This window comes from Nelumbo nucifera, chromosome 8 (genome assembly GCF_055504915.1).
Source record: "Nelumbo nucifera cultivar China Antique chromosome 8, China Antique-T2T, whole genome shotgun sequence".
NCBI classification, from domain to species: Eukaryota; Viridiplantae; Streptophyta; class Magnoliopsida; order Proteales; family Nelumbonaceae; genus Nelumbo; species Nelumbo nucifera.
In genome coordinates, this window is record NC_142656.1 from 11,728,929 (window position 1) to 11,749,051 (window position 20,123).

At 36.0% G+C, this 20,123-nt stretch overlaps 2 protein-coding genes across 4 annotated transcripts; both read left to right on the top strand.

Moving 5' to 3' along the window:
* The first annotated feature begins 8,540 nt into the window (after positions 1 to 8,540).
* LOC104592264 (Heavy metal transport/detoxification superfamily protein) lies at positions 8,541 to 10,173 on the top strand. 3 transcript variants are annotated; one of them, XM_088892504.1, is made up of 5 exons: positions 8,561 to 8,668; positions 8,782 to 8,870; positions 8,951 to 9,434; positions 9,571 to 9,646; positions 9,721 to 10,173. In XM_088892504.1, the coding sequence occupies exons 3-5, from the start codon at positions 9,222 to 9,224 to the stop codon at positions 9,843 to 9,845; spliced, it is 414 nt and encodes a 137-aa protein (XP_088748630.1). In that variant the 5' UTR covers positions 8,561 to 8,668; positions 8,782 to 8,870; positions 8,951 to 9,221; the 3' UTR covers positions 9,846 to 10,173. The 3 variants fall into 3 exon arrangements, with proteins under 3 accessions (XP_088748629.1, XP_088748630.1, XP_010249836.1); XM_010251534.2 differs by having other exon boundaries at positions 8,582 to 8,870; XM_088892503.1 differs by having other exon boundaries at positions 8,541 to 9,434.
* Positions 10,174 to 13,306: 3,133 nt separating this feature from the next.
* LOC104592265 (DUF538 family protein (Protein of unknown function, DUF538)) lies at positions 13,307 to 15,667 on the top strand. The gene is made up of 2 exons (XM_010251535.3): positions 13,307 to 13,854; positions 15,533 to 15,667. The coding sequence occupies exon 1, from the start codon at positions 13,390 to 13,392 to the stop codon at positions 13,849 to 13,851; it is 462 nt and encodes a 153-aa protein (XP_010249837.1). The 5' UTR covers positions 13,307 to 13,389; the 3' UTR covers positions 13,852 to 13,854; positions 15,533 to 15,667.
* The last annotated feature ends 4,456 nt before the right edge of the window (positions 15,668 to 20,123 follow it).

Genomic DNA, 20,123 nt, shown 5'->3' on the forward strand with positions numbered 1-20,123 from the left:
AGTTAAGGCTGTGTTTGGTTGCAGTGCATTTTTATTTGTACTAGTACAAATCAAGGTTCAAAGTATCAACATGTATCGGTCCGTATTGGCCTGTACGTATCGTTCTGGGACCCCTCCAATATGCTGCTATAGTGAGTGTATCGGGGGTCTGACCGGTTCAGGGGGTGGAGACCTAAACCGCCCCCCTGAACCAGTTTCGAAAAAATAAATAAAGTAAAAAAAGGGTACTGATTCGCCCGATATGCCCTTGCCAGCATATCGGGCGTAGCGATATTTTGAACCTTGGTACAAACGCATAGGAGTGCAAATGAAAAAAGTACAAATTCTCATTTAATTTTGTTTTGGGTTTTACTTTGTCCTGATTCATGTCTTAATTTATTTCATTTGTACTGCAATCGAACAAAATAAATTAAAATTTGAAACAAAAATAGGTCAGAATTTACACTCAAATCATTTGCACTGCCACAGTTTTGCATCAGTACAAATTTATATGCATTACAACCAAACATAGCCTAAAGTACAAATTTGCAGGAAAATGACATTCCTTCAGAACCGAGGACAGTCCTCTTTATGTCTTAATTCATATCTTACAAACGTCTGTACAAGTAAAATACCGTTTATTCACAGTTGATCGAAACTGGAAAGTTTTATCGGATTCAACCCAATCGGTTGGGGTTATGTAGAGTGTCGACCTAGGCCCAAATGACAAATCCTAAAGCATTGAATCTGGGTCTTCTTAGGAAACCCCCTCAAGCAAATTATCTATTTTTTTTTTTTTGGCATGTATAAAGGAAAATAGATAGAACCATATATGGGTACTGGCGCTAACATTTAGGGCCCAAGCCCATCCATGATAAACTTGAGGTATAGAACATCTATTTTCCTGCTTCCACCCGAGCAACGGAGCCGAAGAGCGTTTGTGTTTATCCATACTTGTATTCATTGTTTTCAAAACCGGATGGTCAGACTGGAAAGGTCAGTGAACCACTGACTCAGGCGGTCGAATAGTTTGACTTGGAAACGGTTTTTGACCGTTTTTTGAGTTTTATAAATTTTTTATTTTTTTAGAGCGGGCTGTTTGTTTGGACCAGATGGTTGGACTGTTTGACCCAGGAATCAGACCCAGAGCGGTTGCCTGTCCGGTTTAATTTTAAAAACCTTGCTTATATTCAAACTATAATAGAGAAAATTAGGAGAAAAAAAACTACTTTTATCTTCTTTTTGCGTTACAGAGTTGGTTTAATCTGTTCTTAAAAGGAAAAAGATTAAAAAAAAAGAGAGACTGGTGTTAACTTTGTTCATTGCCAAGGGTTTTAGTGTAATATTGATCAACAGCACCAGAAAATGCATGCCTTCAATTACAATGCACTCACTAATACTGACTGCATATTAAATCCAGATCTTAATCAATTATGTTAAAGCTTAATTATTTTTTAGGATTTTTAGACTGCACTCCACCTCAGAATTCAGATTTTTTATTGGTTCACGTCTCTTAAAATATATTTTTTATTTAATAAAGTGTATTTATCATTATTCTCAATCGACCATTTCTTTTGATACAGGGTGCAGCATATGTATTGTGGATTTTGCAAAGAAAAAAAAAGTATTGGGTAAATTGCATATTAGTACTCTGTACTTTTAAAATGTCTTAATTTAGCCTAAAATTGTTAACCGCCGTTAAGTGGCATGTGAAAGGATGCAAATGCCCTTCGAGTATCATCTAATTTTCTTTATCAAGCATCCAAATGCCTAAATCCAAATGTCCTCTAGATTGTTCATCATTGCTTTGATTCAATCTTGATTTATATGAAAAAAAATTATGAATAATCATATTTCAAAGGATAATTATAACATTTTCAAAAGTTTCAAGTCACATATGTCATCTCATAATACAATAGCTGACAGACTATTAACGCAGGGGGTAAATTGGAACATTTTTTGGGAATTTAGGTAGATTGGCACATTTTAAAGTTGTTGTACCGAAGTGAGATTAAAGAAATAATAATGAATTCAACATCATGCATCATGTCATGTTTCATTTGCAACGTTAACACATGAAACGGGTCGGACTTAGAGCCGACCCATCCAAATCCAAACGGATTCAAATAAAGAAACTGAATGGAATCTGAGTTCACATCCGTACCACAGAACCAGTCAGCACATTTGGGTTGGTTTTTTATTTTTTGGTTTTCAATTTTTAGGTTGGATATAATGGGAGGTGGGTTGAGTAGGGGTGGATTTGAACCCAGCTGAGCTGAATTCAGCTCGCTTAAATTGTGTTAGGTTTGAGCTTGAGTTTGGTTCAGTTCAAAGCTTGCAAGTTTAAATTCTGTTCAGCTTGAGCTTGGCTTTCTAAAAAATAAAAATTATGTATATATATTATAAAAATGTAAGAATTATAAAAATTATTTATTATTATACATATAAAAAATAAAAAATATACATACAAAAATGTTTTATTTTACATACAAAAGAATTAGAATTATAAAAATTATTTACTATTATACAAAAAATAAAAATATTATATATTTATATATGTATGTATGTATGTAATAAAAATTTATTTATTTATTATACTAGTCTCGATTAGGCTCGCTCGCGAGCCTCACAAGCCGAGATCAAGTCAAGCCAAACTCGAATAACTCGTGAGAAGTTTGGCTCATGGCCACCCCTATGGGTCGAGTAATTTTTGAATACAGATATTTAAAACCTAAACCCTTTCAAGAGAACCTAGTTTGGATCACCTGCCAACATAATATGTTCCAGCCCTCTACCAATATGATCATACACCGCACATCTTATACATGGAAACCCCACTTTTTTGATGGGTATCAGTCTCATGGTGAGACATGTGGTGTTAGATGATGTTGGTAGAGGGTTGTAACGTATTCTGTTGACAGAAGTTCTCAACTCCCTTAGATCTGTTTTTTCTCTAAATATGACAGTATGACACCAATTCTATCAAATCGGGGTCAAATAAGGAGAAAGAAGATCATCAACTGGTCAGTCTCTGAAATGGGTTGATCTTCAGGCCGACAAGATTGAGTCTATGCTGAATCTGGTCAGGTTGTCCCGACACTCAGTCTAAAGCCTATAGATGCATCACATTTTTTATTTTTAATTTCTAAATTATACACTACTAAAAATATAAAAAATAAAATAAATAAAAATGAAAATATAAACTTATCACGTGATAGCCATACTAAGTGCCATCACTTTAATCCTTGCGGAAATAAAGGGGAAAAGAAGCTTGTGGTACCTCAAAATTTCTTTTTTTAAGTACAACTCTTTGGATAGTTTATTGGTGTATAGTTTATTCAATATTTAGTACAGAAAATTCAATAAAAAAATGGTGATATTCAAATAATTTTCTTGGATACATTTGCTTTAAATTTGATTTTGAATAAATATGTAGTCCTTTGACAAATGGAGGGTGCAAGCTAGAATACAGTCATAGAGCTCAAAGTGTAAGAAAATAATTTTTATTTTCAGGTCATGCATGGGAATTCAGAAATATGGATTACAAAATGAAAAAGTTTTGGGGTTAAGGTTGCATTTGACATTCCCTTTTTTAAGGATTTATCTTTTTTTTACTGTTAAAATGCCCCTATAAACATTGAATTTTTAATTACAAAAAGAATATAAGTCCTTAAAATAAGGAATGCCAAATGCAGCCTAAAGTTCTTTTCAGGGAACTTATGGTTTTTGTGTCTTGGGAATAGAAACCAAGTTAGAAAAGTTAAAAGGTTTGCCCATCCACTCCTAGCTGAATTGGTTTTAGGGCATTTTTGTCAAGATTAGATCTGCTACCCACAAGACGCTATAACTGTACATCAGGCACAAGTATAAGGAGATATTCCTGACGTGTGTGTAACGTCATGTGGGTAGGGTGTGTGGAGCAAATCTGGATTTTTCAAACCCATGCTTGGATAAATTCTTTCATGTTGTATTAGTGGATACTGTTCATTGGCCAGATAACTTAATAGGTTGGCCCAGTCCGATCTGTTCTTAATTGGGTTTGGATAAAGTTTTAGGCCCAAGGGCTTTCTCAAATAAATCTGACCCGAGTCGATAACACTATATAATTAAAAAATATAATTTATATAATATAGAACTAGCATATTATAATATATCCATTTAGATCAGGCTCGGGCTCAGGCCTGAGAACGGCCCGATCTGGCCTGTGAACAGGTCTATCCGAACCCATTGATTAGGTGTCTCTGTTTGGCATCAATGTCATTGCTCCAGAAAATGGTGACACATCAGCGTCACGTCAGAAAAAACGGTGCTCTAGGAAACGCCTGTTTGTTTGAAACCGTTTTTTCATAAAAAATGGTGCTCCAAGCCACGCCTTAGAAATCGGGAAGGTGTGGCTTGGAGCAACACCGAATTTGGCGTTTCCTAGAGCTGCAGCTCGTTGCTGCCAACAGAGACATGAGGTGGCAGTGACAGAGACATGACGTGGCACTGGATAATAGGTACCAAAACGTTTCTTGGAGCATTGGTACTAAACAAAAAATGTTGTTGCTCCAAGAAACGTTCTACTTGGCAACAACATTTCCAACCAAAAAAAAAAGACACTATTTTCTTAGAAAATGGTGCTTCCAACTCATACATCAACAATACTATTTTCTGAGAAAACGGTGCTGTATCTGCAGCATCGATGCCAAAACTATACTAGGTCTAGCATAACACTTCACCCCTTGTGAGGAATAAAGCTGCATTAAAATACCCAAAAAAAAAGTTAAGGACTTTAAATATGATTCATTTAAGTGAAGAAAAAGAAACACATTAATCGATTAATATTGATTTATGACCTAAAGCAGAACATGAAGATTTTAGATTGATTTATGACCACACACTACTTGAAAGAGCTAATATCCAAGCTCCAGTGTTTATAATGAAATTTGAATGTATGAATGTTCTTGTTTTCATTTGTTTTTTGACATTGTCATGTCAGCAAATAGACCGACAAAACCATATTCTTTAATTTTGTTTTTCTTTTTAAAAGCAAAAACAAGTTGGTTGTGTTAAAAAAAACAAATATTATTTTTAAAACCACAAAAAAATGATAGCTTTTGAAACAAAAACAAAGTTTGCATATCATATGATTCATAGAACATTGTATGGAATAATCAGTTCAAAACATTGTGTGAAGGCCAAGGCCCAAGGGTCTCTCATCACAGATCGCACACTGTGTCTCCCTTCTCTCTTATTTTGTTTTTTAATATAAATGACACCCGGATCAGACCGGATGAGTTGAAAAACTAAACCATACAAACCAAACCAGTTATGCCAAAAAGGCGTTTTGTCCTTGATGTGTCCGATCTATATGTGATAGAAAGTGGAGTATGTGGAGGCCAAGGGTCACTCATCATAGATCACACACTGACATGGTGTTTGGAAGTGTGGGCGCTTTTTGGGACCGATTTTCAATAAAAAACGCCCATGCTTCCAAGACCTATTTTTTTATAAAAAAAATGCTTCTGCCACATAGGCAATGAGCAACACTATGCTGTTTGGTAAGGTGATTTTCATCATCGTTTTTTATGTATGTGTTGACAGGTAAGTACCACATAGGATACATATCAGTCAACCGTTGGAAAAATGGTTCACTAATGTATGCATTGGTGAGGTCCCGATTTTTTAGGCATGCCTGACTTTTTAATAATCGACTGAACCAAACAATGAGATACATGGGCGTTTGTTGAAACGCCTATGTGGATCCGACATGACACCGTTTTTTTTGAAAAACGGCCACGGTTCCAAACATCCCCTGAGTCTCCTATTCTCTCCTACACACATGTGAAATATTAAAAATTAAGAATTTCCCAAAATAAAAATAAAGCTTCTAACTTTTAAGTTAACTATTTTAATCTCCCACCATAAAGTCTCATAAATGTCAATGTACAAACATGTCTCATCATAAAAATCCTCTTATTTCTTAATTTTCTCTATTAAAACTCTATAATTATTCTTCTCTAATAAAATCATTCTTAATTCTCTATCTTCCCTTCTATCCAATGGTCAATGTTTGTAACATCTCGCCTCTCCCCATTAAATATATATTTTTATTATTAAATAGCTTTGAAAATATTTTGACCCTCTATAATAAAATACGGGTATAAATTGGATCAATTTCAATCTCTTACCCAAACACCACTACAACCATACATTCGAAAAATTTTCCGTATTTAGATGTTATCATTTATGAGGAGATGTTCTTGATATACAATTGTAGTGTCCCGTAGGTAGAAGATCCACATTCAAATTAGATGAATTGAGCGGAGTTAATATATTCGAGGTCTTTAACAACATGATTGATTTTATTGTTGAAAACAAAAACAACTACCACATCAACAAAAACAGACCCAAAACCCTAAATTTATCAACACAAACCTAACCAAATTTCTATTAAGATGGACTTACATGATAATTCAACTAAATCTAATGTGAGTGTGAGACACCAACTTATGGTATGCCATCACCTTTTCCCCATTATGAGGGCCAGAGGAATATATTACTTCTGTCTTGTTTCCCGTTGGCCCAACCATATAGAAAACTAATTAATGTCATGTTACGGTTGTGTTGGCCTCACAAAACCTGTTTATTAAATTGTTTTAGTTACAATAATTTATAACTAACTTTGCTTAAAATATGGAATTAGCAACATATCTCTCTCTTTCTCTTATACACGCAAATACCAGCAGAGTTCTTAGATTTGGACCCGATGTAAAACCAGAAAGCTCTAGGGTTACAGTTTAATCAGGTTAACCGAGAAATCTCACTGTTGGGTCACTGTCTCATCTGTTGAACCATCTGGTTTGACTCTGGTCCAACAGCACTGAACACAAGCAACGGGTTCTGCTGCCAGCAAAAAAGTGTGCTAACACATTGACAGCTCGGCATCCAGCCGCATATCTAGAATGGAATTTCCTATTCATTTTTCCTACTCACTCTCTACCTGCCGTGAATTACAGTCATACATCTCTAAAAGTCGATAAGAAAATTCATATTCCGCACCTTTTGACTTACAGCAGTAAATCAGATTGAATTGAAATCGAGGTATATCCAAATCCAATTTGATAGAAAATTCATATATTTGAATTTAAATCTATTTTGTCAGATCTTATAATCCTTGACTCAAATTCAATTCAAATTATTTTATCGGGTACCCAACAAGGATCTGATCCGATTTCAAAATAGATCATTTTTTGTGATCCAATTCGATTCGAAAATTTGATAGGGACATCCATATCCACTTACACAAGTCCTTCCCCACCCCCAAATAGGGGTGCAAATTGAATGGGCTTGGGTTAGGCTTTTGTTAAAATTTAAATGGACACACACACAGTTGACATTTCTGTAATTTAAACCCTTGGTTCAAGTCTATTCTTTCCAGCCAAGTTTACATGGAGATAGAAAGGGATAAACCCAAAAAAAAAAGATCTTTATCGACTATTGACCCGGCCGGTTGGAAAGACACAACCATAACCCAAACCGGATGAATCTGCCGGGTCATTTTACCCTTGAATGAAACAAAAAAAAATTCCCATTAAACAATTGCCACCCCGCCCAGGGCCCACCCCAACCAATGGTTGTTCTTAGCAAGAGTCACGTGATCCACACGTGCGTAACATAACTCCACTCTTTTTTTTTTTTTTTCCCAGCGTAGACTCTGTCTGTCCTCTTCTTCCCACTTATCACATGGACCAAGCTGTAGGAGATGGACAATCCAACTAAAATCTAAAAATATTCAATCCCTCCATCATTCCAACTCTCTGTTACTCTATTATCTAACCTCACACACTCAATAATTCCGGACCCATCCCTCAATTATTCTAACCATGAATGATCTCTATAATTTGACTATTCTGCCCCAAACCTGATCACAAACCAAAATCCCATCCGGTTGAACCATGCTCCACTGAAACTGGACCGAACCGGTTGGGGTAAGAAGCTTTATTCATTTATCATTTATGATGTCAACAGGCAAAATTGATTATTGATTGACAATGGTCAAATCAGTCAAACCCTGAGCTGGGGCTCTTTATGATTCAACGTCCGGTCAGGTTTTCAAGAAATTGATGAAGGCCATAGGGGTGAGGTGAGGTGAAGCCCAACCCAATTGGTTTGACCCATAAGCCTAAGCCTACTCTGACTCGCTATGATGTACTACTCAACCTAACCAGTTCCAATTAAGAAATCAGATTCAGCTCTGAGACTGTGAGACACACAAACTCTCATCAACGTCGCATCACATAAACTCATTCTCATGAACACCATGTTATGTATGCACATACATGTACATACATTCATACCCACAGCATACATACAAAACCAGGCCTCAATCTAAGTGGGTAATTTTGTAACCCAAATTTTAGGTCCATTAGGGTTGATTTTGGGTTGGCCGACCCAATGTGATGAACCACTTAAAGTGGGTAGTTTTGTAATTTTGGAATTTATAGACAGATATATTTCCATAAATGCCCCTGATGGCAGAGTATGGCACATAAGAACAAATCTAAGTGCTACATTTTGTTGTTTCTCAGTCTCACATCCATGATCATCAAAAGATACTAAATTGATTTATACATATTCCATTCCATCCATGACCATGAATACTATCTTTTTAAAGCTTTAGTCATCACATGTCACAGAGCTGGAGGTACCCCCTGGCCCCCTCTAGTAATTGTACTTCTTTTTTTTTTTTTCTTTCTTTTTCAATCACTGCTCGGAAGTAATGAACAGACTGCTTCATCGAATTGTGATATTCGTTAGGTTTACTTCGTTGGGAATTGGTCACATGGAAGAGATGTCCACTTGTAGTTGTAGCAGAGCAGAGTTACAGATTGCTAATTCCTCATGAAGTTCGTTTCTCTCTGTTTTTTTTTTTTTTTATATTCTTATTTTAAGCCTTTTTGGGTTTACTTTCTTCAGTTGGTCACAGGAGAAAATCCACTTCGACCGATCACAGTTAAGAATGCCTTTATGGGTAATTGGGTCTCTCTCTTTTTAGTTCCATCTCCACCAGTTGATCTGGAAAAACGGGTCTTTGGCTTCTTTTCTTCTTCGTGAAAACTGTTCTTCATGCCTTTCAATTGATTTTCATACTTCTGCTCAGCTTTTGAACTCTCTCTCTCTCGCTCTCATTCACTGCCGGCGGTGTGTGGCTGTGGGTGTTGTCTTTGTTTTCTCTGGGTCTGTAAGCAGTTGCTCAGATGGGGAAACTGAGATTTGGCAGGGTGTTGGACTGTCTTTGTCTTTCCCCTGCCTCAAACACATCTTGCTTCTGCATGAACTTCTTGGATACCCAAGATGATATGGAGTTCGATAGGAAGCCACTTATTGGAGGAGGCAATGGAGGCAAGTTGATGAAATTAAAAGATATCTTTGAAGAGAAGCAAACCTTGGCCTTTCAGCTGAAGCCCAAGGTAAGGAGATTCATTTCTGCATCTCTCTCACTCTCTCTGTGAGAAAAAAACATAGTTTCTGAACAAAATTTCTTTTGGTGAATTGAATGTGGTGGGGTTTAGATTTTTGATAACTTTGTGTTGATGGGTTATACAGATGGTTGTATTAAGGGTGTCCATGCATTGCAATGGCTGTGCAAGAAAAGTTGAGAAGCACATCTCCAAGATGGAAGGTATGTGACTGGTCTACCTCACTCTGAACGATTTCTCAGATGTTTCCTTGATTCATCACATCACTGCTCTGTAGGTGTAACCTCCTATAAAGTGGACTTGGAAAGCAAGAAGGTGGTTGTAATAGGGGATGTTCTTCCCTTTGAGGTGTTAGAGAGTGTGTCAAAGGTCAAGAATGCAGAGCTGTGGGAGTTCTCCTGATTGAAAGATCATACCAAAAAGAGATTCTATACTCAGTTACTATTGAGTTGGAAATAAATTTGGCGGGTTCTTATTCCTTAGGTTTTAGATGGGCAAAGTATAGATAGAAAGGCAAACATGGCTGCTGAGGATTAATCAAGATCAGCAGTTTGAAAACACAGTATATCTCTCCTTCATGTAAGCTTTGCACTGATTTCTGTGCTTCCTTTATGTGTTGTACCATCTACTAACCAATCTAGTTATTTGACTAATGCCCAATTCTGATGTATGGCATTTTCACCATTTGGCAATGAAAACAGTGAAGCTGGAATTCTAGCAATTTTCCAAACCAGAGCTGTATTAGATCAGTGGATGTTTATACATTGATAGAATCAAAGTTACAGAGGTTTGTTGAAAGATAACTCTCTCTCTCTCTCTCTAGGTTCAGTAGCCTTACGGTCCTTACCTCATCTAATGCTGCACGAGTGCTTTTCTTCCTTACATCATACACATGGAGGGCCATATCCCCTGTGAAACTTTTGAGTGCTCATGTCTTTTCTCACTACCTAAACCCACTTCCTTATCCCAACGGCTTGATGTTTCCATTCATGTTTTCTCTTCCCTTTTCTCCCTCTGTACCTTTCTGGTTCGGATTCGAAACAAATAATTAACAAAATGAATGAAATGAGATCACATCATGTCATTCATTGTATATACGTGTACGCAATCAGAACAACAAGGAAGCTGGCATATCCTTTCCATTTGCGGATGGGTACAGTTCGACTGTAATTTTTTGGGTCATGGGAGATTCACTGTAGAGACAACTGGGTTGTATGATAAAAAGAAGCAAATGGGGCCATGGCCAAATCATGTATTATCTACAAGGAATTCCTGCAACTTTGATACAGAATCCCCCAATACATTTCTCTCTAGTCTCTACTTTTTTTTTGATGATTTGATCAGGCAGATTATGGATTTAGATATCCTAAGTTAGACAGACCAATCAAATTGTCATGGTTAATAAAAACTGAGTAGAAAAAGAAGAATGCTCTTGGTGATTTTTGATCAATCAATTTAGAAAGAATTAGGCAGATTAATCTAATTAGGTTGATGAATTGCTTTTAATAGCTAATACATAAATGATTGCAGACCTACTTGAATAATTTTTATCGTCACTCTTCTGACTTTGCCAACTGGTAAGTCTGCCATGTCTATGGATAAAACAGACTTCTTTGTCTCTCATTTTTTAATGGCATCTTGGCCACTTATTCCTTCTTATGGGCTGGAGTCAATTTCTATGACCCCCCTCCCCTTTCTAAGGCCATAACCCACTAATGCTGTCTTATTACTGTTTGTTGGGGTTCCCCATCCAGGTTGCACCTTCCTTGGTATTTTGAGGTGGTGGGGTCCCCCACTCTGAGTTGTCTGGTTTTAAAATGATTTTGATTGACTGGATTGATGTGATTTTGTGGTTAATGTATTATCCAAATGTATCATGATCATCATCATTTTTTCCTCTGATTGTAAAGGGATCTGATTAAAAAGTTAAGGTCTGTTCCTTTCCCACAAAAACCCTTATTTTGGAAGCCATTAATCATCTCAGAGCGAGAGAAAACTAACCCATCTGCTCTCATGTCTTTAAGCCCTAATAAACACAAGAAAGGAGAATCCCTAAACTGAAGCAATCTAGTTGTTTTGATGACTTTATACTGTATCCAATTGATTGAGTTAAAGATTCAACAACATTATGTATTTGGAACCATTAATTTCAACTCTTGAAAGTTGAGATAAATTCAAGAACAGAATTAAGAATACGCCAATTAGTCTATTACATGCTTCCTTGTAGACCTCTCAATCCTCTGTTCAGGAAGTTTCTTTGCAGTTAAATGTGTTTATAATATAGAGCCAAGGAGACATTTTTCTCAACAACCATCACTATTTATAGAATATCCATTAGAGAAAGTAAACCACCTAAAATTTTATAAATCTGACTTCAATTAAGAACTGTTGGTTTTATTATTAAGTAATTGTTTAGTCATTGCCGATTCCAGTTCACATGGGTCGATGGGCACATGGGTTGTCCAATCTTTTATAGTTTTCTTAATCTCAAAACAATGGATGGTTAATAAATAATTTTTTTATTTTAGTTTGAAGTATTCCACCAAAAATAATAGTCTAGTTTTAAATAAGGCGGGAGAGTCGAGAGACAAAAGTGACAGACATCCATTCCTTCTGTCTCTGCCTTTCGATTCCAGTTTTAGCTGAGCAAATTAACCCAAAAATGTGATCAGGGGTTGATTGAGTCAAGCTAAGCCAGATATTTTACTATTCCAGGTTCCAGCTAGGCTTGAAATAAAAACATGAAGTTAGAGTTTGGGCTTGAAAATGGGCCAAGCTTCATAAAAACAATATATTATACATATAAAAAATATTTATATTTATAAATATAAAAATTAAAATATTATATAAAGGGTAAATTGCATATTAGTATCATATATTTTAGATCTATTCTCACTTTGGTACTTGAATTCCCAAAACATCTTAGTTTAGTACTTTTGAAAATGTTAAAATTATCCTTCAAAATATGACATTGTTCGTTATCATATTCCTCAAGAATTAAAATTGAACCAAAACAATGGTAAATTTTCCAAAGGACATTTGAATGGTTGATAAAGAAAATTAGATGACACCCAAGGAATGTTTGCATCTTTTCACATACCACTTAATAACAATTAACGCTTTTGGACTAAATTGGAACATTTTGGAAGTTTAGGCTATGTTTGGAACATTCATGGTAAATTTGCACTTTGGTTCACTTTTGACTTTGCATTCGGTAATATTACATTTATGAATTGACAAATGACAAAAAAATCACATTTTCTAATGCATATTTAAATTGATAATAAGATGTAAAAGTACATCAATAAAAAAAGAAGTAAATTTGCATTCAAGTGAGCTTTTGATAAAAAAAAAGTATATGTTTTATTGGAATTCATGTTTGCACCCATTACGATAAATTTGTTAGTGTAAAAGTAAACCAACTTTACAATTTATATAGACCGTTTTACATTCTATATATTTGCATTTACACTTATTTGCATCCTTTCCAAACACAGTACTAAATTGACATATTTTAAAATTTAGATATTAAAATCAGACTAGAATAGCTGAATTTTATTAAACTTGATCCTATACATTGGATTCTAACTCAACTTCTTTTCATGACTTAAGAAAATATTGTACGGTAAGGATAATACTAAGATTGGCTCAATTTATCTTAAGGTTGGGTTATTATGTTTATTTAAGCCGTATTTTATTTGATAGAAAAGAAGAGAGGAGGGAAAAATTAAACCAAACATAGCCTAAGGCCCTTAGCTTCCCGAATCATTACCCGTGAATACGTGACCCGCCATGCCATATTGCCATTAGGACAGATGTCTCTACTAATGCCATATTTCCATTTAGATTCTTCTTCGTCAAACCCGTAATCCTGTATCCTATAAAACCACTCTAGAGAGGACTTTTTAGTCAAAGATCCCAAAACAGCTCCAAAGCTCACAAAGACATGGCTGAAGCTTCCCTGATCTTCCTCTCTCTCACCCTTCTCTTCTGCCATTCTTCTGCAAGTTCCTCTGGTAATCCTATCCTTCTCTCGTCTTCTGCTCACGAAGAGCTAAGGAAGAACGGGTTTCCGATTGGGTTGCTCCCTACGAACGTCTTGGACTACACCCTCAACCGGACCTCCGGTGATTTCTCTGTAAATCTGGGTGATTTCTGTAAGATTACGCTCCCTCCGGACAATTATCTGGCCTCGTACTCGAAGAAGATTACAGGGAAGATCGTCGAGGGTAGAATAGCGGAGATTGACGGGATACGGGTTAGGGCTTTTTTCAAGTGGTGGTCCATCACCGGAATTCGATCGAGCGGCGAAAATTTGGTCTTTGAGGTTGGAATGGTCACGGCCAAGTACCCATCGAAGAATTTCGACGAGAGCCCACCGTGTGAGGGCCAAAGCTCGTCATCGTAACTGGTGAGCAGCAAAAGAAGAATTTCAAATGCTTATTTTCCCCCCTTTTTTAAACCGATCAAATCCTGTTCCTCAATTCTTTTCATGATGGTTCTGTTTTGGGATTTATATTTTAATAATTGTTTGATAGATGAAGTAATTTGTTGATTGCTGCAGAGGATTTTAACGGTAGTTCATTAAAAGTAAAACAGTATGATACACAGTCAAGGTTTGTTTGTCTGGTCTGATAAATTAGAGGCGTTTTCAATTAATTGTACAACCTAGAACAAGGTTAGTTGGATACATAGACGCGGTACCGCGCCGTAGATTAAATTTGCTCAATTTGTCACATGATTCTAACTTTCCTTCACGCACGAATATTGTTTTAGTTTTTGTTCGAATGGATTCCAGTCAGATTGAAAATATGGTTTGTTTATGCGTGGACCATGAATGTATTTTGTAAGCTTTTATAGAGTAAATAGTGAACTTTTGTTTGGTTTGGGCGATGATGTAGATTCTTGAGGTCTTTATCTGTAATTGTTTTTTGTTTGCTTCTGCCTTCTGGTGGGGCACTGCTTAATTAGTTTTTAATCCATCTGGGTTAAGTTACTCTGGAGTCTTTCTGGTTTGAAGTCTTTATTTACTGGTCTAGTACAATTTTGTATTTGTATCGTTCTTCTGGAGTTCCTTCAGTACTTCCTTTTTTGTGTCGCTTTGCTGTTATTAAGGACTAATAAAATAGGGTAAATTGGGTCTAGGTTGTTTGCTACAGCTTTACCAAACATGTCGTCACTATGATTCTATGAAACCGAAAAACAGCCTGTAAAATATCCTTGCTGCAGGGCTTGATTAAAAAAAATCATGGAATGGAGTCTATCCCGAAGTTTTGTAGATGAGCTCATGCATGTACAACTGCATGTTCTTAACTCTAGTGAACCTATTAAATAGCTGGAATCTTTGTTTCTGATCTTGTTTGCTTATGGCATGTTAATGTTTTTTCATGCCAATTTTCTTGAATCAGAAGGTATTGTCAATGTTGTCAGACTCCAATCCGATGGAGAACTGCTTTGATCACTACTGGGTCACTGGTTAAACAGTTCAACTGTCTAGTTCGATCCTTCAGCTTGTTCAAATAAAAAATGCAAAAGAATTAGAAGAATTAGAAAATGTTCCCAGATTATCTTTTAAAGCTATTTTACATCAACTGTCTAGTTTGGCTGCTGCTTCTGGTTCTGGTGGTCGAACCATTAGGTCTAAGTTGAGAATACTGTATGTGTATACTGGTGTAGAAAAAAAATGGAAATATGGGCTACTTTTTATTGAGTTGCATAAGCAATATGATGCAAATTTGTTAACAGGTGTCGAGTTTTAGCTTGTTGGTTGAGCTTCAAAGTTGGGGACTTTACCTGATATTTGCAGGATGTTTTAGACTTTTAGCAGAAACATGCGCTATGTAACAGACTGGAAGCTCTACCAACTTCTTACCTATCCAGTTTTTCCAGATTTTTTCGTCCCATGTTTTTTTTATTGACTAGTTTAAGGCACAAATGCATCATTCTTGTTTTCTTCCCCCCTTCAATTTTGGCTTAAAACAGGTGAATTAGATAAGATAATCACATCAAGCATCCAAAGCTGATGATTTGTTTCTTTCACTTCCTGCCTGGGTGGTGTAACTGCAGCTTTGTTTTTTTCTTTCTTGCAGGGTTTCCGCCTCTTGAGTCCATGGAGTAATTTATATGATGGTCCATGTATAACTCAAAGTACTTAGTGAACTTTACCATCAGAACAGTATTATGGTAATTTATATAGTAATATAGATATATAGTTCTGTTTTATATATTTTGTTAGGCTCTGTTTTACTTGCGCCATGCATCTCCAGTTCTCCACGTCCTCTTTTTTATGCTGTTAAGCTGTTTAGACATGGTTTCCATTGCTCGTTGTAAACTTGTAATTTAAACGGTCTTACCAAGTCGGAACATTCCTGGGTTAAGGAGAAAATGAATCAGCTGCTAACCTTGGGCGCCTTTAGGCTGTGTTTGGTTTGTACGGGTTTCCTCGACTTTCCTTTCCCTATATTTTCCTTCAAACCGAACACAGCCTTGGGGTTGAAAACCTGTTCATTGTTCCAAATTCCAATTGCTTGCAACGTGAATTTCATTTGCACTGGTGTAAAAGTGTCAGTAGAATTAATTAGTAAGCATTTTTGTTTATATTTTTTGCATCATATTTGACTGTCTTATTTGTTCGAGAAATGGAAGATGTGGTTCCCATCTTATATTATGAAAGAAAACGGAGGTAGGAGGACGATTATTTGTTTAGGAGAGAGGTAGTAAGTAACATGATGTGGTCCTTACTTTAAATGAGAGAGAATTCAGAATTGACATAGGAAGAAGGTGGCGCAAAGTTTGCATCACCTTTTGGGATTATAAAATTTGCAGTTTTGCACTGCCAGTGAGTGTAAATGAGGAAAAGGTGTAGATTTTGTACCAGGTAAGTGTGCAAGTTATTGATACAAATAAATGGATGCAAAAGTGAATCAAGTGCAAAATTTGTATTTGATTCAGATTTGTACTGCACACGGAACCAAAAGGATCCATTTACCCCTTCTCATGGCTCATCATGTGGTAGGCTTAATAACCGAAGGAAAACCCTTCTTTTTTGAGCAAACCTTAAACATTGCACTGGCGCATTCTGAATTCTGATGGGTTCAAGAGGCTTTAAGCTACATCTACACGCTGAAGATAAGGAGGCAAGGTTCAAAATATCGATACGTCGGGCGAATTGATACGTTTTTCAGAACCGATTCAGGGTGGCTGGTTTAGCGCTCCTCCACCCCCTGAACTGGTCAGACACCTGATGATACATCTCATTTCACTGAGGCTTGATATATGATTTTATGTTGTTTTTGTATGATTTTTCCCGTACCTTTCCCTTTCCATCTCATTTTATGCATGGGATGCTGGGTGTAAACATTGGTTATAAAATGGTGTTATCCTACGTTATATATAAGATTTTTTTTTTTAATTTGTCATATATCTTAATTTTTAATTTTTCTTAAAAAAAAAAATCATGTTGATCTGCAGCCCAGTAGTGGGCTGGGCCCTGGTCCACATTATGTCCATATCACTCCCAGCCTAACCTTACCATTTACCAGGATTCATAGTAAGAGAGAGAAGTAATGATTTTTGTATCCTGCATACGAAGTGCAAAAGCTGAACCAAAACCAAAGCAATTTTGTAATATGGTTCAGTTTTGCAGGCATTTGTGAAGAACACCTTTTTTCTACTAAAAGTGGTAGATTTGTTTTGTTTTTAAATATATTTACATTCAGGTCTTGTTCACTTTTCAGTAAGTTATTTATCTGGGTAAATGCAATTATTTAGATAAGTTTTTTTGGGAAATACTTATCTAGTTAAGTGCATTTACCCATGTTCTTTTATTTTTCAGGTAAATAAGGTAATGATCATTTTAGTCATAAAATCCATTATTAAAAGTGGTATTTTTATTTCATTCAAGTATTAATAATTTTCCTCTTAGATGGGAAAATTATTTACCTAGTTAGGAGATAGGTATTCTCTTGGATAAGTGATGCCCAGGAAAATAAATTTTCCCTAGTCTTTACATTAAGTTGAATAATGAATATGAGATTCTTGGTCAATAGGTAAATTCAAAGTTTAGTAATTTTCCTCTTAGGTGGGAAAATTATTTACCTACTTAGGAGATGGGTATTCTCTTGGATTAGTGATGCCCAGGAAAATAAATTTTCCCTAGGAGATAGGTATTCTTGGTCAATAGGTATTCTCTTTGAAATTCCTGTAATATAGAAAAAAGCCTTTGAAACTTGTATTTATACTCAACATAACAAAAAACAATACGAGTTTTGAAACTTGTATTTATTATATTTGTACTTTTACTGAAATGCAGCTTCAGAGTGACAAATAGACTTATTCATGGATTAGGTAGCCCGACTTGGCCCATCATCTTTGAGCTTGAATGTCATTTTTTAGGCCCATGAGCTTGGCCTCAGTCCAAAAGCACCTGACCAACTTTTTTTGGACTGGGCTTGGGCTTTTTCAAAAAAAAAGGCAGTAGCAATAATATTTTATATAATAAAGAATACATTTTTAAACAATAAAAATGTATTTTATATTATAAAAAATATATTATATTTTTATCGGTTTCTCTTTTCTTTTTCAAGCCATAGTGAGTTGTTAAATATAAAGAAATGAGTTCTATTTTTAGATAAAAATGTAAATAAATTCTTCTTTACAAGTTCCTAGATTGGGCTTTAAGGCTCAGGCCTAAATGTATTATGTGAATAAGGAGGCAAAGCCTAGCCCGGCCTGCCCGTAAACAGGTCTAGTGACAAATGAAGCCCTAATTAACTAGTTGGGGATTTACCAAAAAAAAGAGTTAACAAGCTGTAAATATGAATTTGCCCATCTATTTTTGACTTGTAGATTCCACCTTCTAAAATGCTTACTCTAGAGAGAAACTTGGTTCCGTGGTTAGTGTTGGCTGTTACCACTACTATTGCCTCCTCTGAAAAATCATACAACATCAGAACCCTTGATCATATGTTTCTTGGCTGGTTTCAGTGTGATTTAATTCTTAATCAAGGTTCAAAATGTCATTTAATATCGGCCCGTATCGGTTGATACGTATTATATTGGAAGTATCCCGATATGTCCCTATAGAAGGTGTGTCAGGGTTTTGACCAGTTCAGGGGGTGGAGGAACTTTAAATCAGCCACCTTAAATTGGATTTGAAAAAAAAAAGTAAAAAAATAAAAAAACCGTATCAGTATTGCCCGATACACCACATATCGATATTTAGAACCTTGTGTGTAATACATATTACTGTGGATTGAATTTTTTATATCTTTTTCACTAACAAGAAAATTCTTATCTTAGCAGTCAGCCGTAGAATTTTCCTTCCATCCTTGGTACTTAAAAGGTCACCAGTAGAAAAGTTTTAGAAAACCTTTTAGGAAGAATGATAGTTTATTGTGTGATTTGTTATTTTAACCATTATAAAGGTATTGCGAAAAAATTGAGGGCTTATTATTAGTTGCAAAGGAATGTCGAATCATAGGCAAACCAAGCTGCAGACTGATTGATGAAATTTAGTCATTCTGATATCTTACCTGACCATTTAGTTAAAAAGACAAGACTGTTTCCCAATGCACAAATTCATAGCCCATCCCCTATGTGATTTAGAAACATCTCCCCATGACAAGGCCGGGAGTTCGTAAATCCCTGCAACTGGCTATCCAAGAAGGCCAATGACAAGGAATGACGGCCAACTTCTAATGCCCCCAAGAATCACCACGGCCAAGTTTTGCCAGATGGACAAAAGATGAATGGGGCATGCCCGACTAGAAATATAGTCAAAACTCTGAATATCATCCCACACTCTGAATTGGGGTCTTTCAATCCTAACAAACTTCTAACAAGATCTGTGTCGGTAGGCACATTTCACCGAGTTGAGACCAGCCCCCTACAAGATAGTTTCCCACAATGTCCCACAGCACATCCCTACCATATATTGGGAACATCTTCCTATGCCTCATTATTTCTGATACTTATCATTGAGAAGTGTTTTCAATACACGGCAGGGATGTGCCATGGGATGCTGATATAAACTCCATTTCATCATAAGACTGGAAGTAGAATCCACTATGTATAAAATGTGCAAATACGGATCATGTTCGAACCAAAAGTGTTGGAACTTGGAAGGGTTTTTCATTGAAAGGAGATCCGGACTCCTAATGTCCATTTTCATCCACCTAAGTTGTTGTTCATTTATTTGAAAATAGTGATTTAGAAAGCTTAGGGTAGGTATGCGTTGGATAGTCATCTACGCCATCTCTCCATCTACCAAAGTTGTTATTATTCATTATTTGAGGGCAACCCGCAACGGTAAAGAAAGTTCAGAGTCAATAGTTGGTGCATAATATCAAGGTTTTTAAAATTGAATCTGACAATGAATTGGTCAGGGATTTGATTCCCTGGTTGAATAGTCTAACCATTCAAACTAAATGGATGGTCTGTTCTGACAAAAAAAAACTGGTCAAACCGTTTGAATGATTTGACTATTCGGGTCAACGATTTATTGATTAAATCAATAATTTTTAGGGAAATAACGATTCTGAAATAAAATGAAATTAGTCACCTAACTGATTCCCGATTTTTGTGGTCCGGACCAATTTTGAAAATCATGCATAATATATAGACCTGTCAACCCTTAGATGGCTGATCGATAACTAAGAATTTCAAAACTGAGGCTGTTTG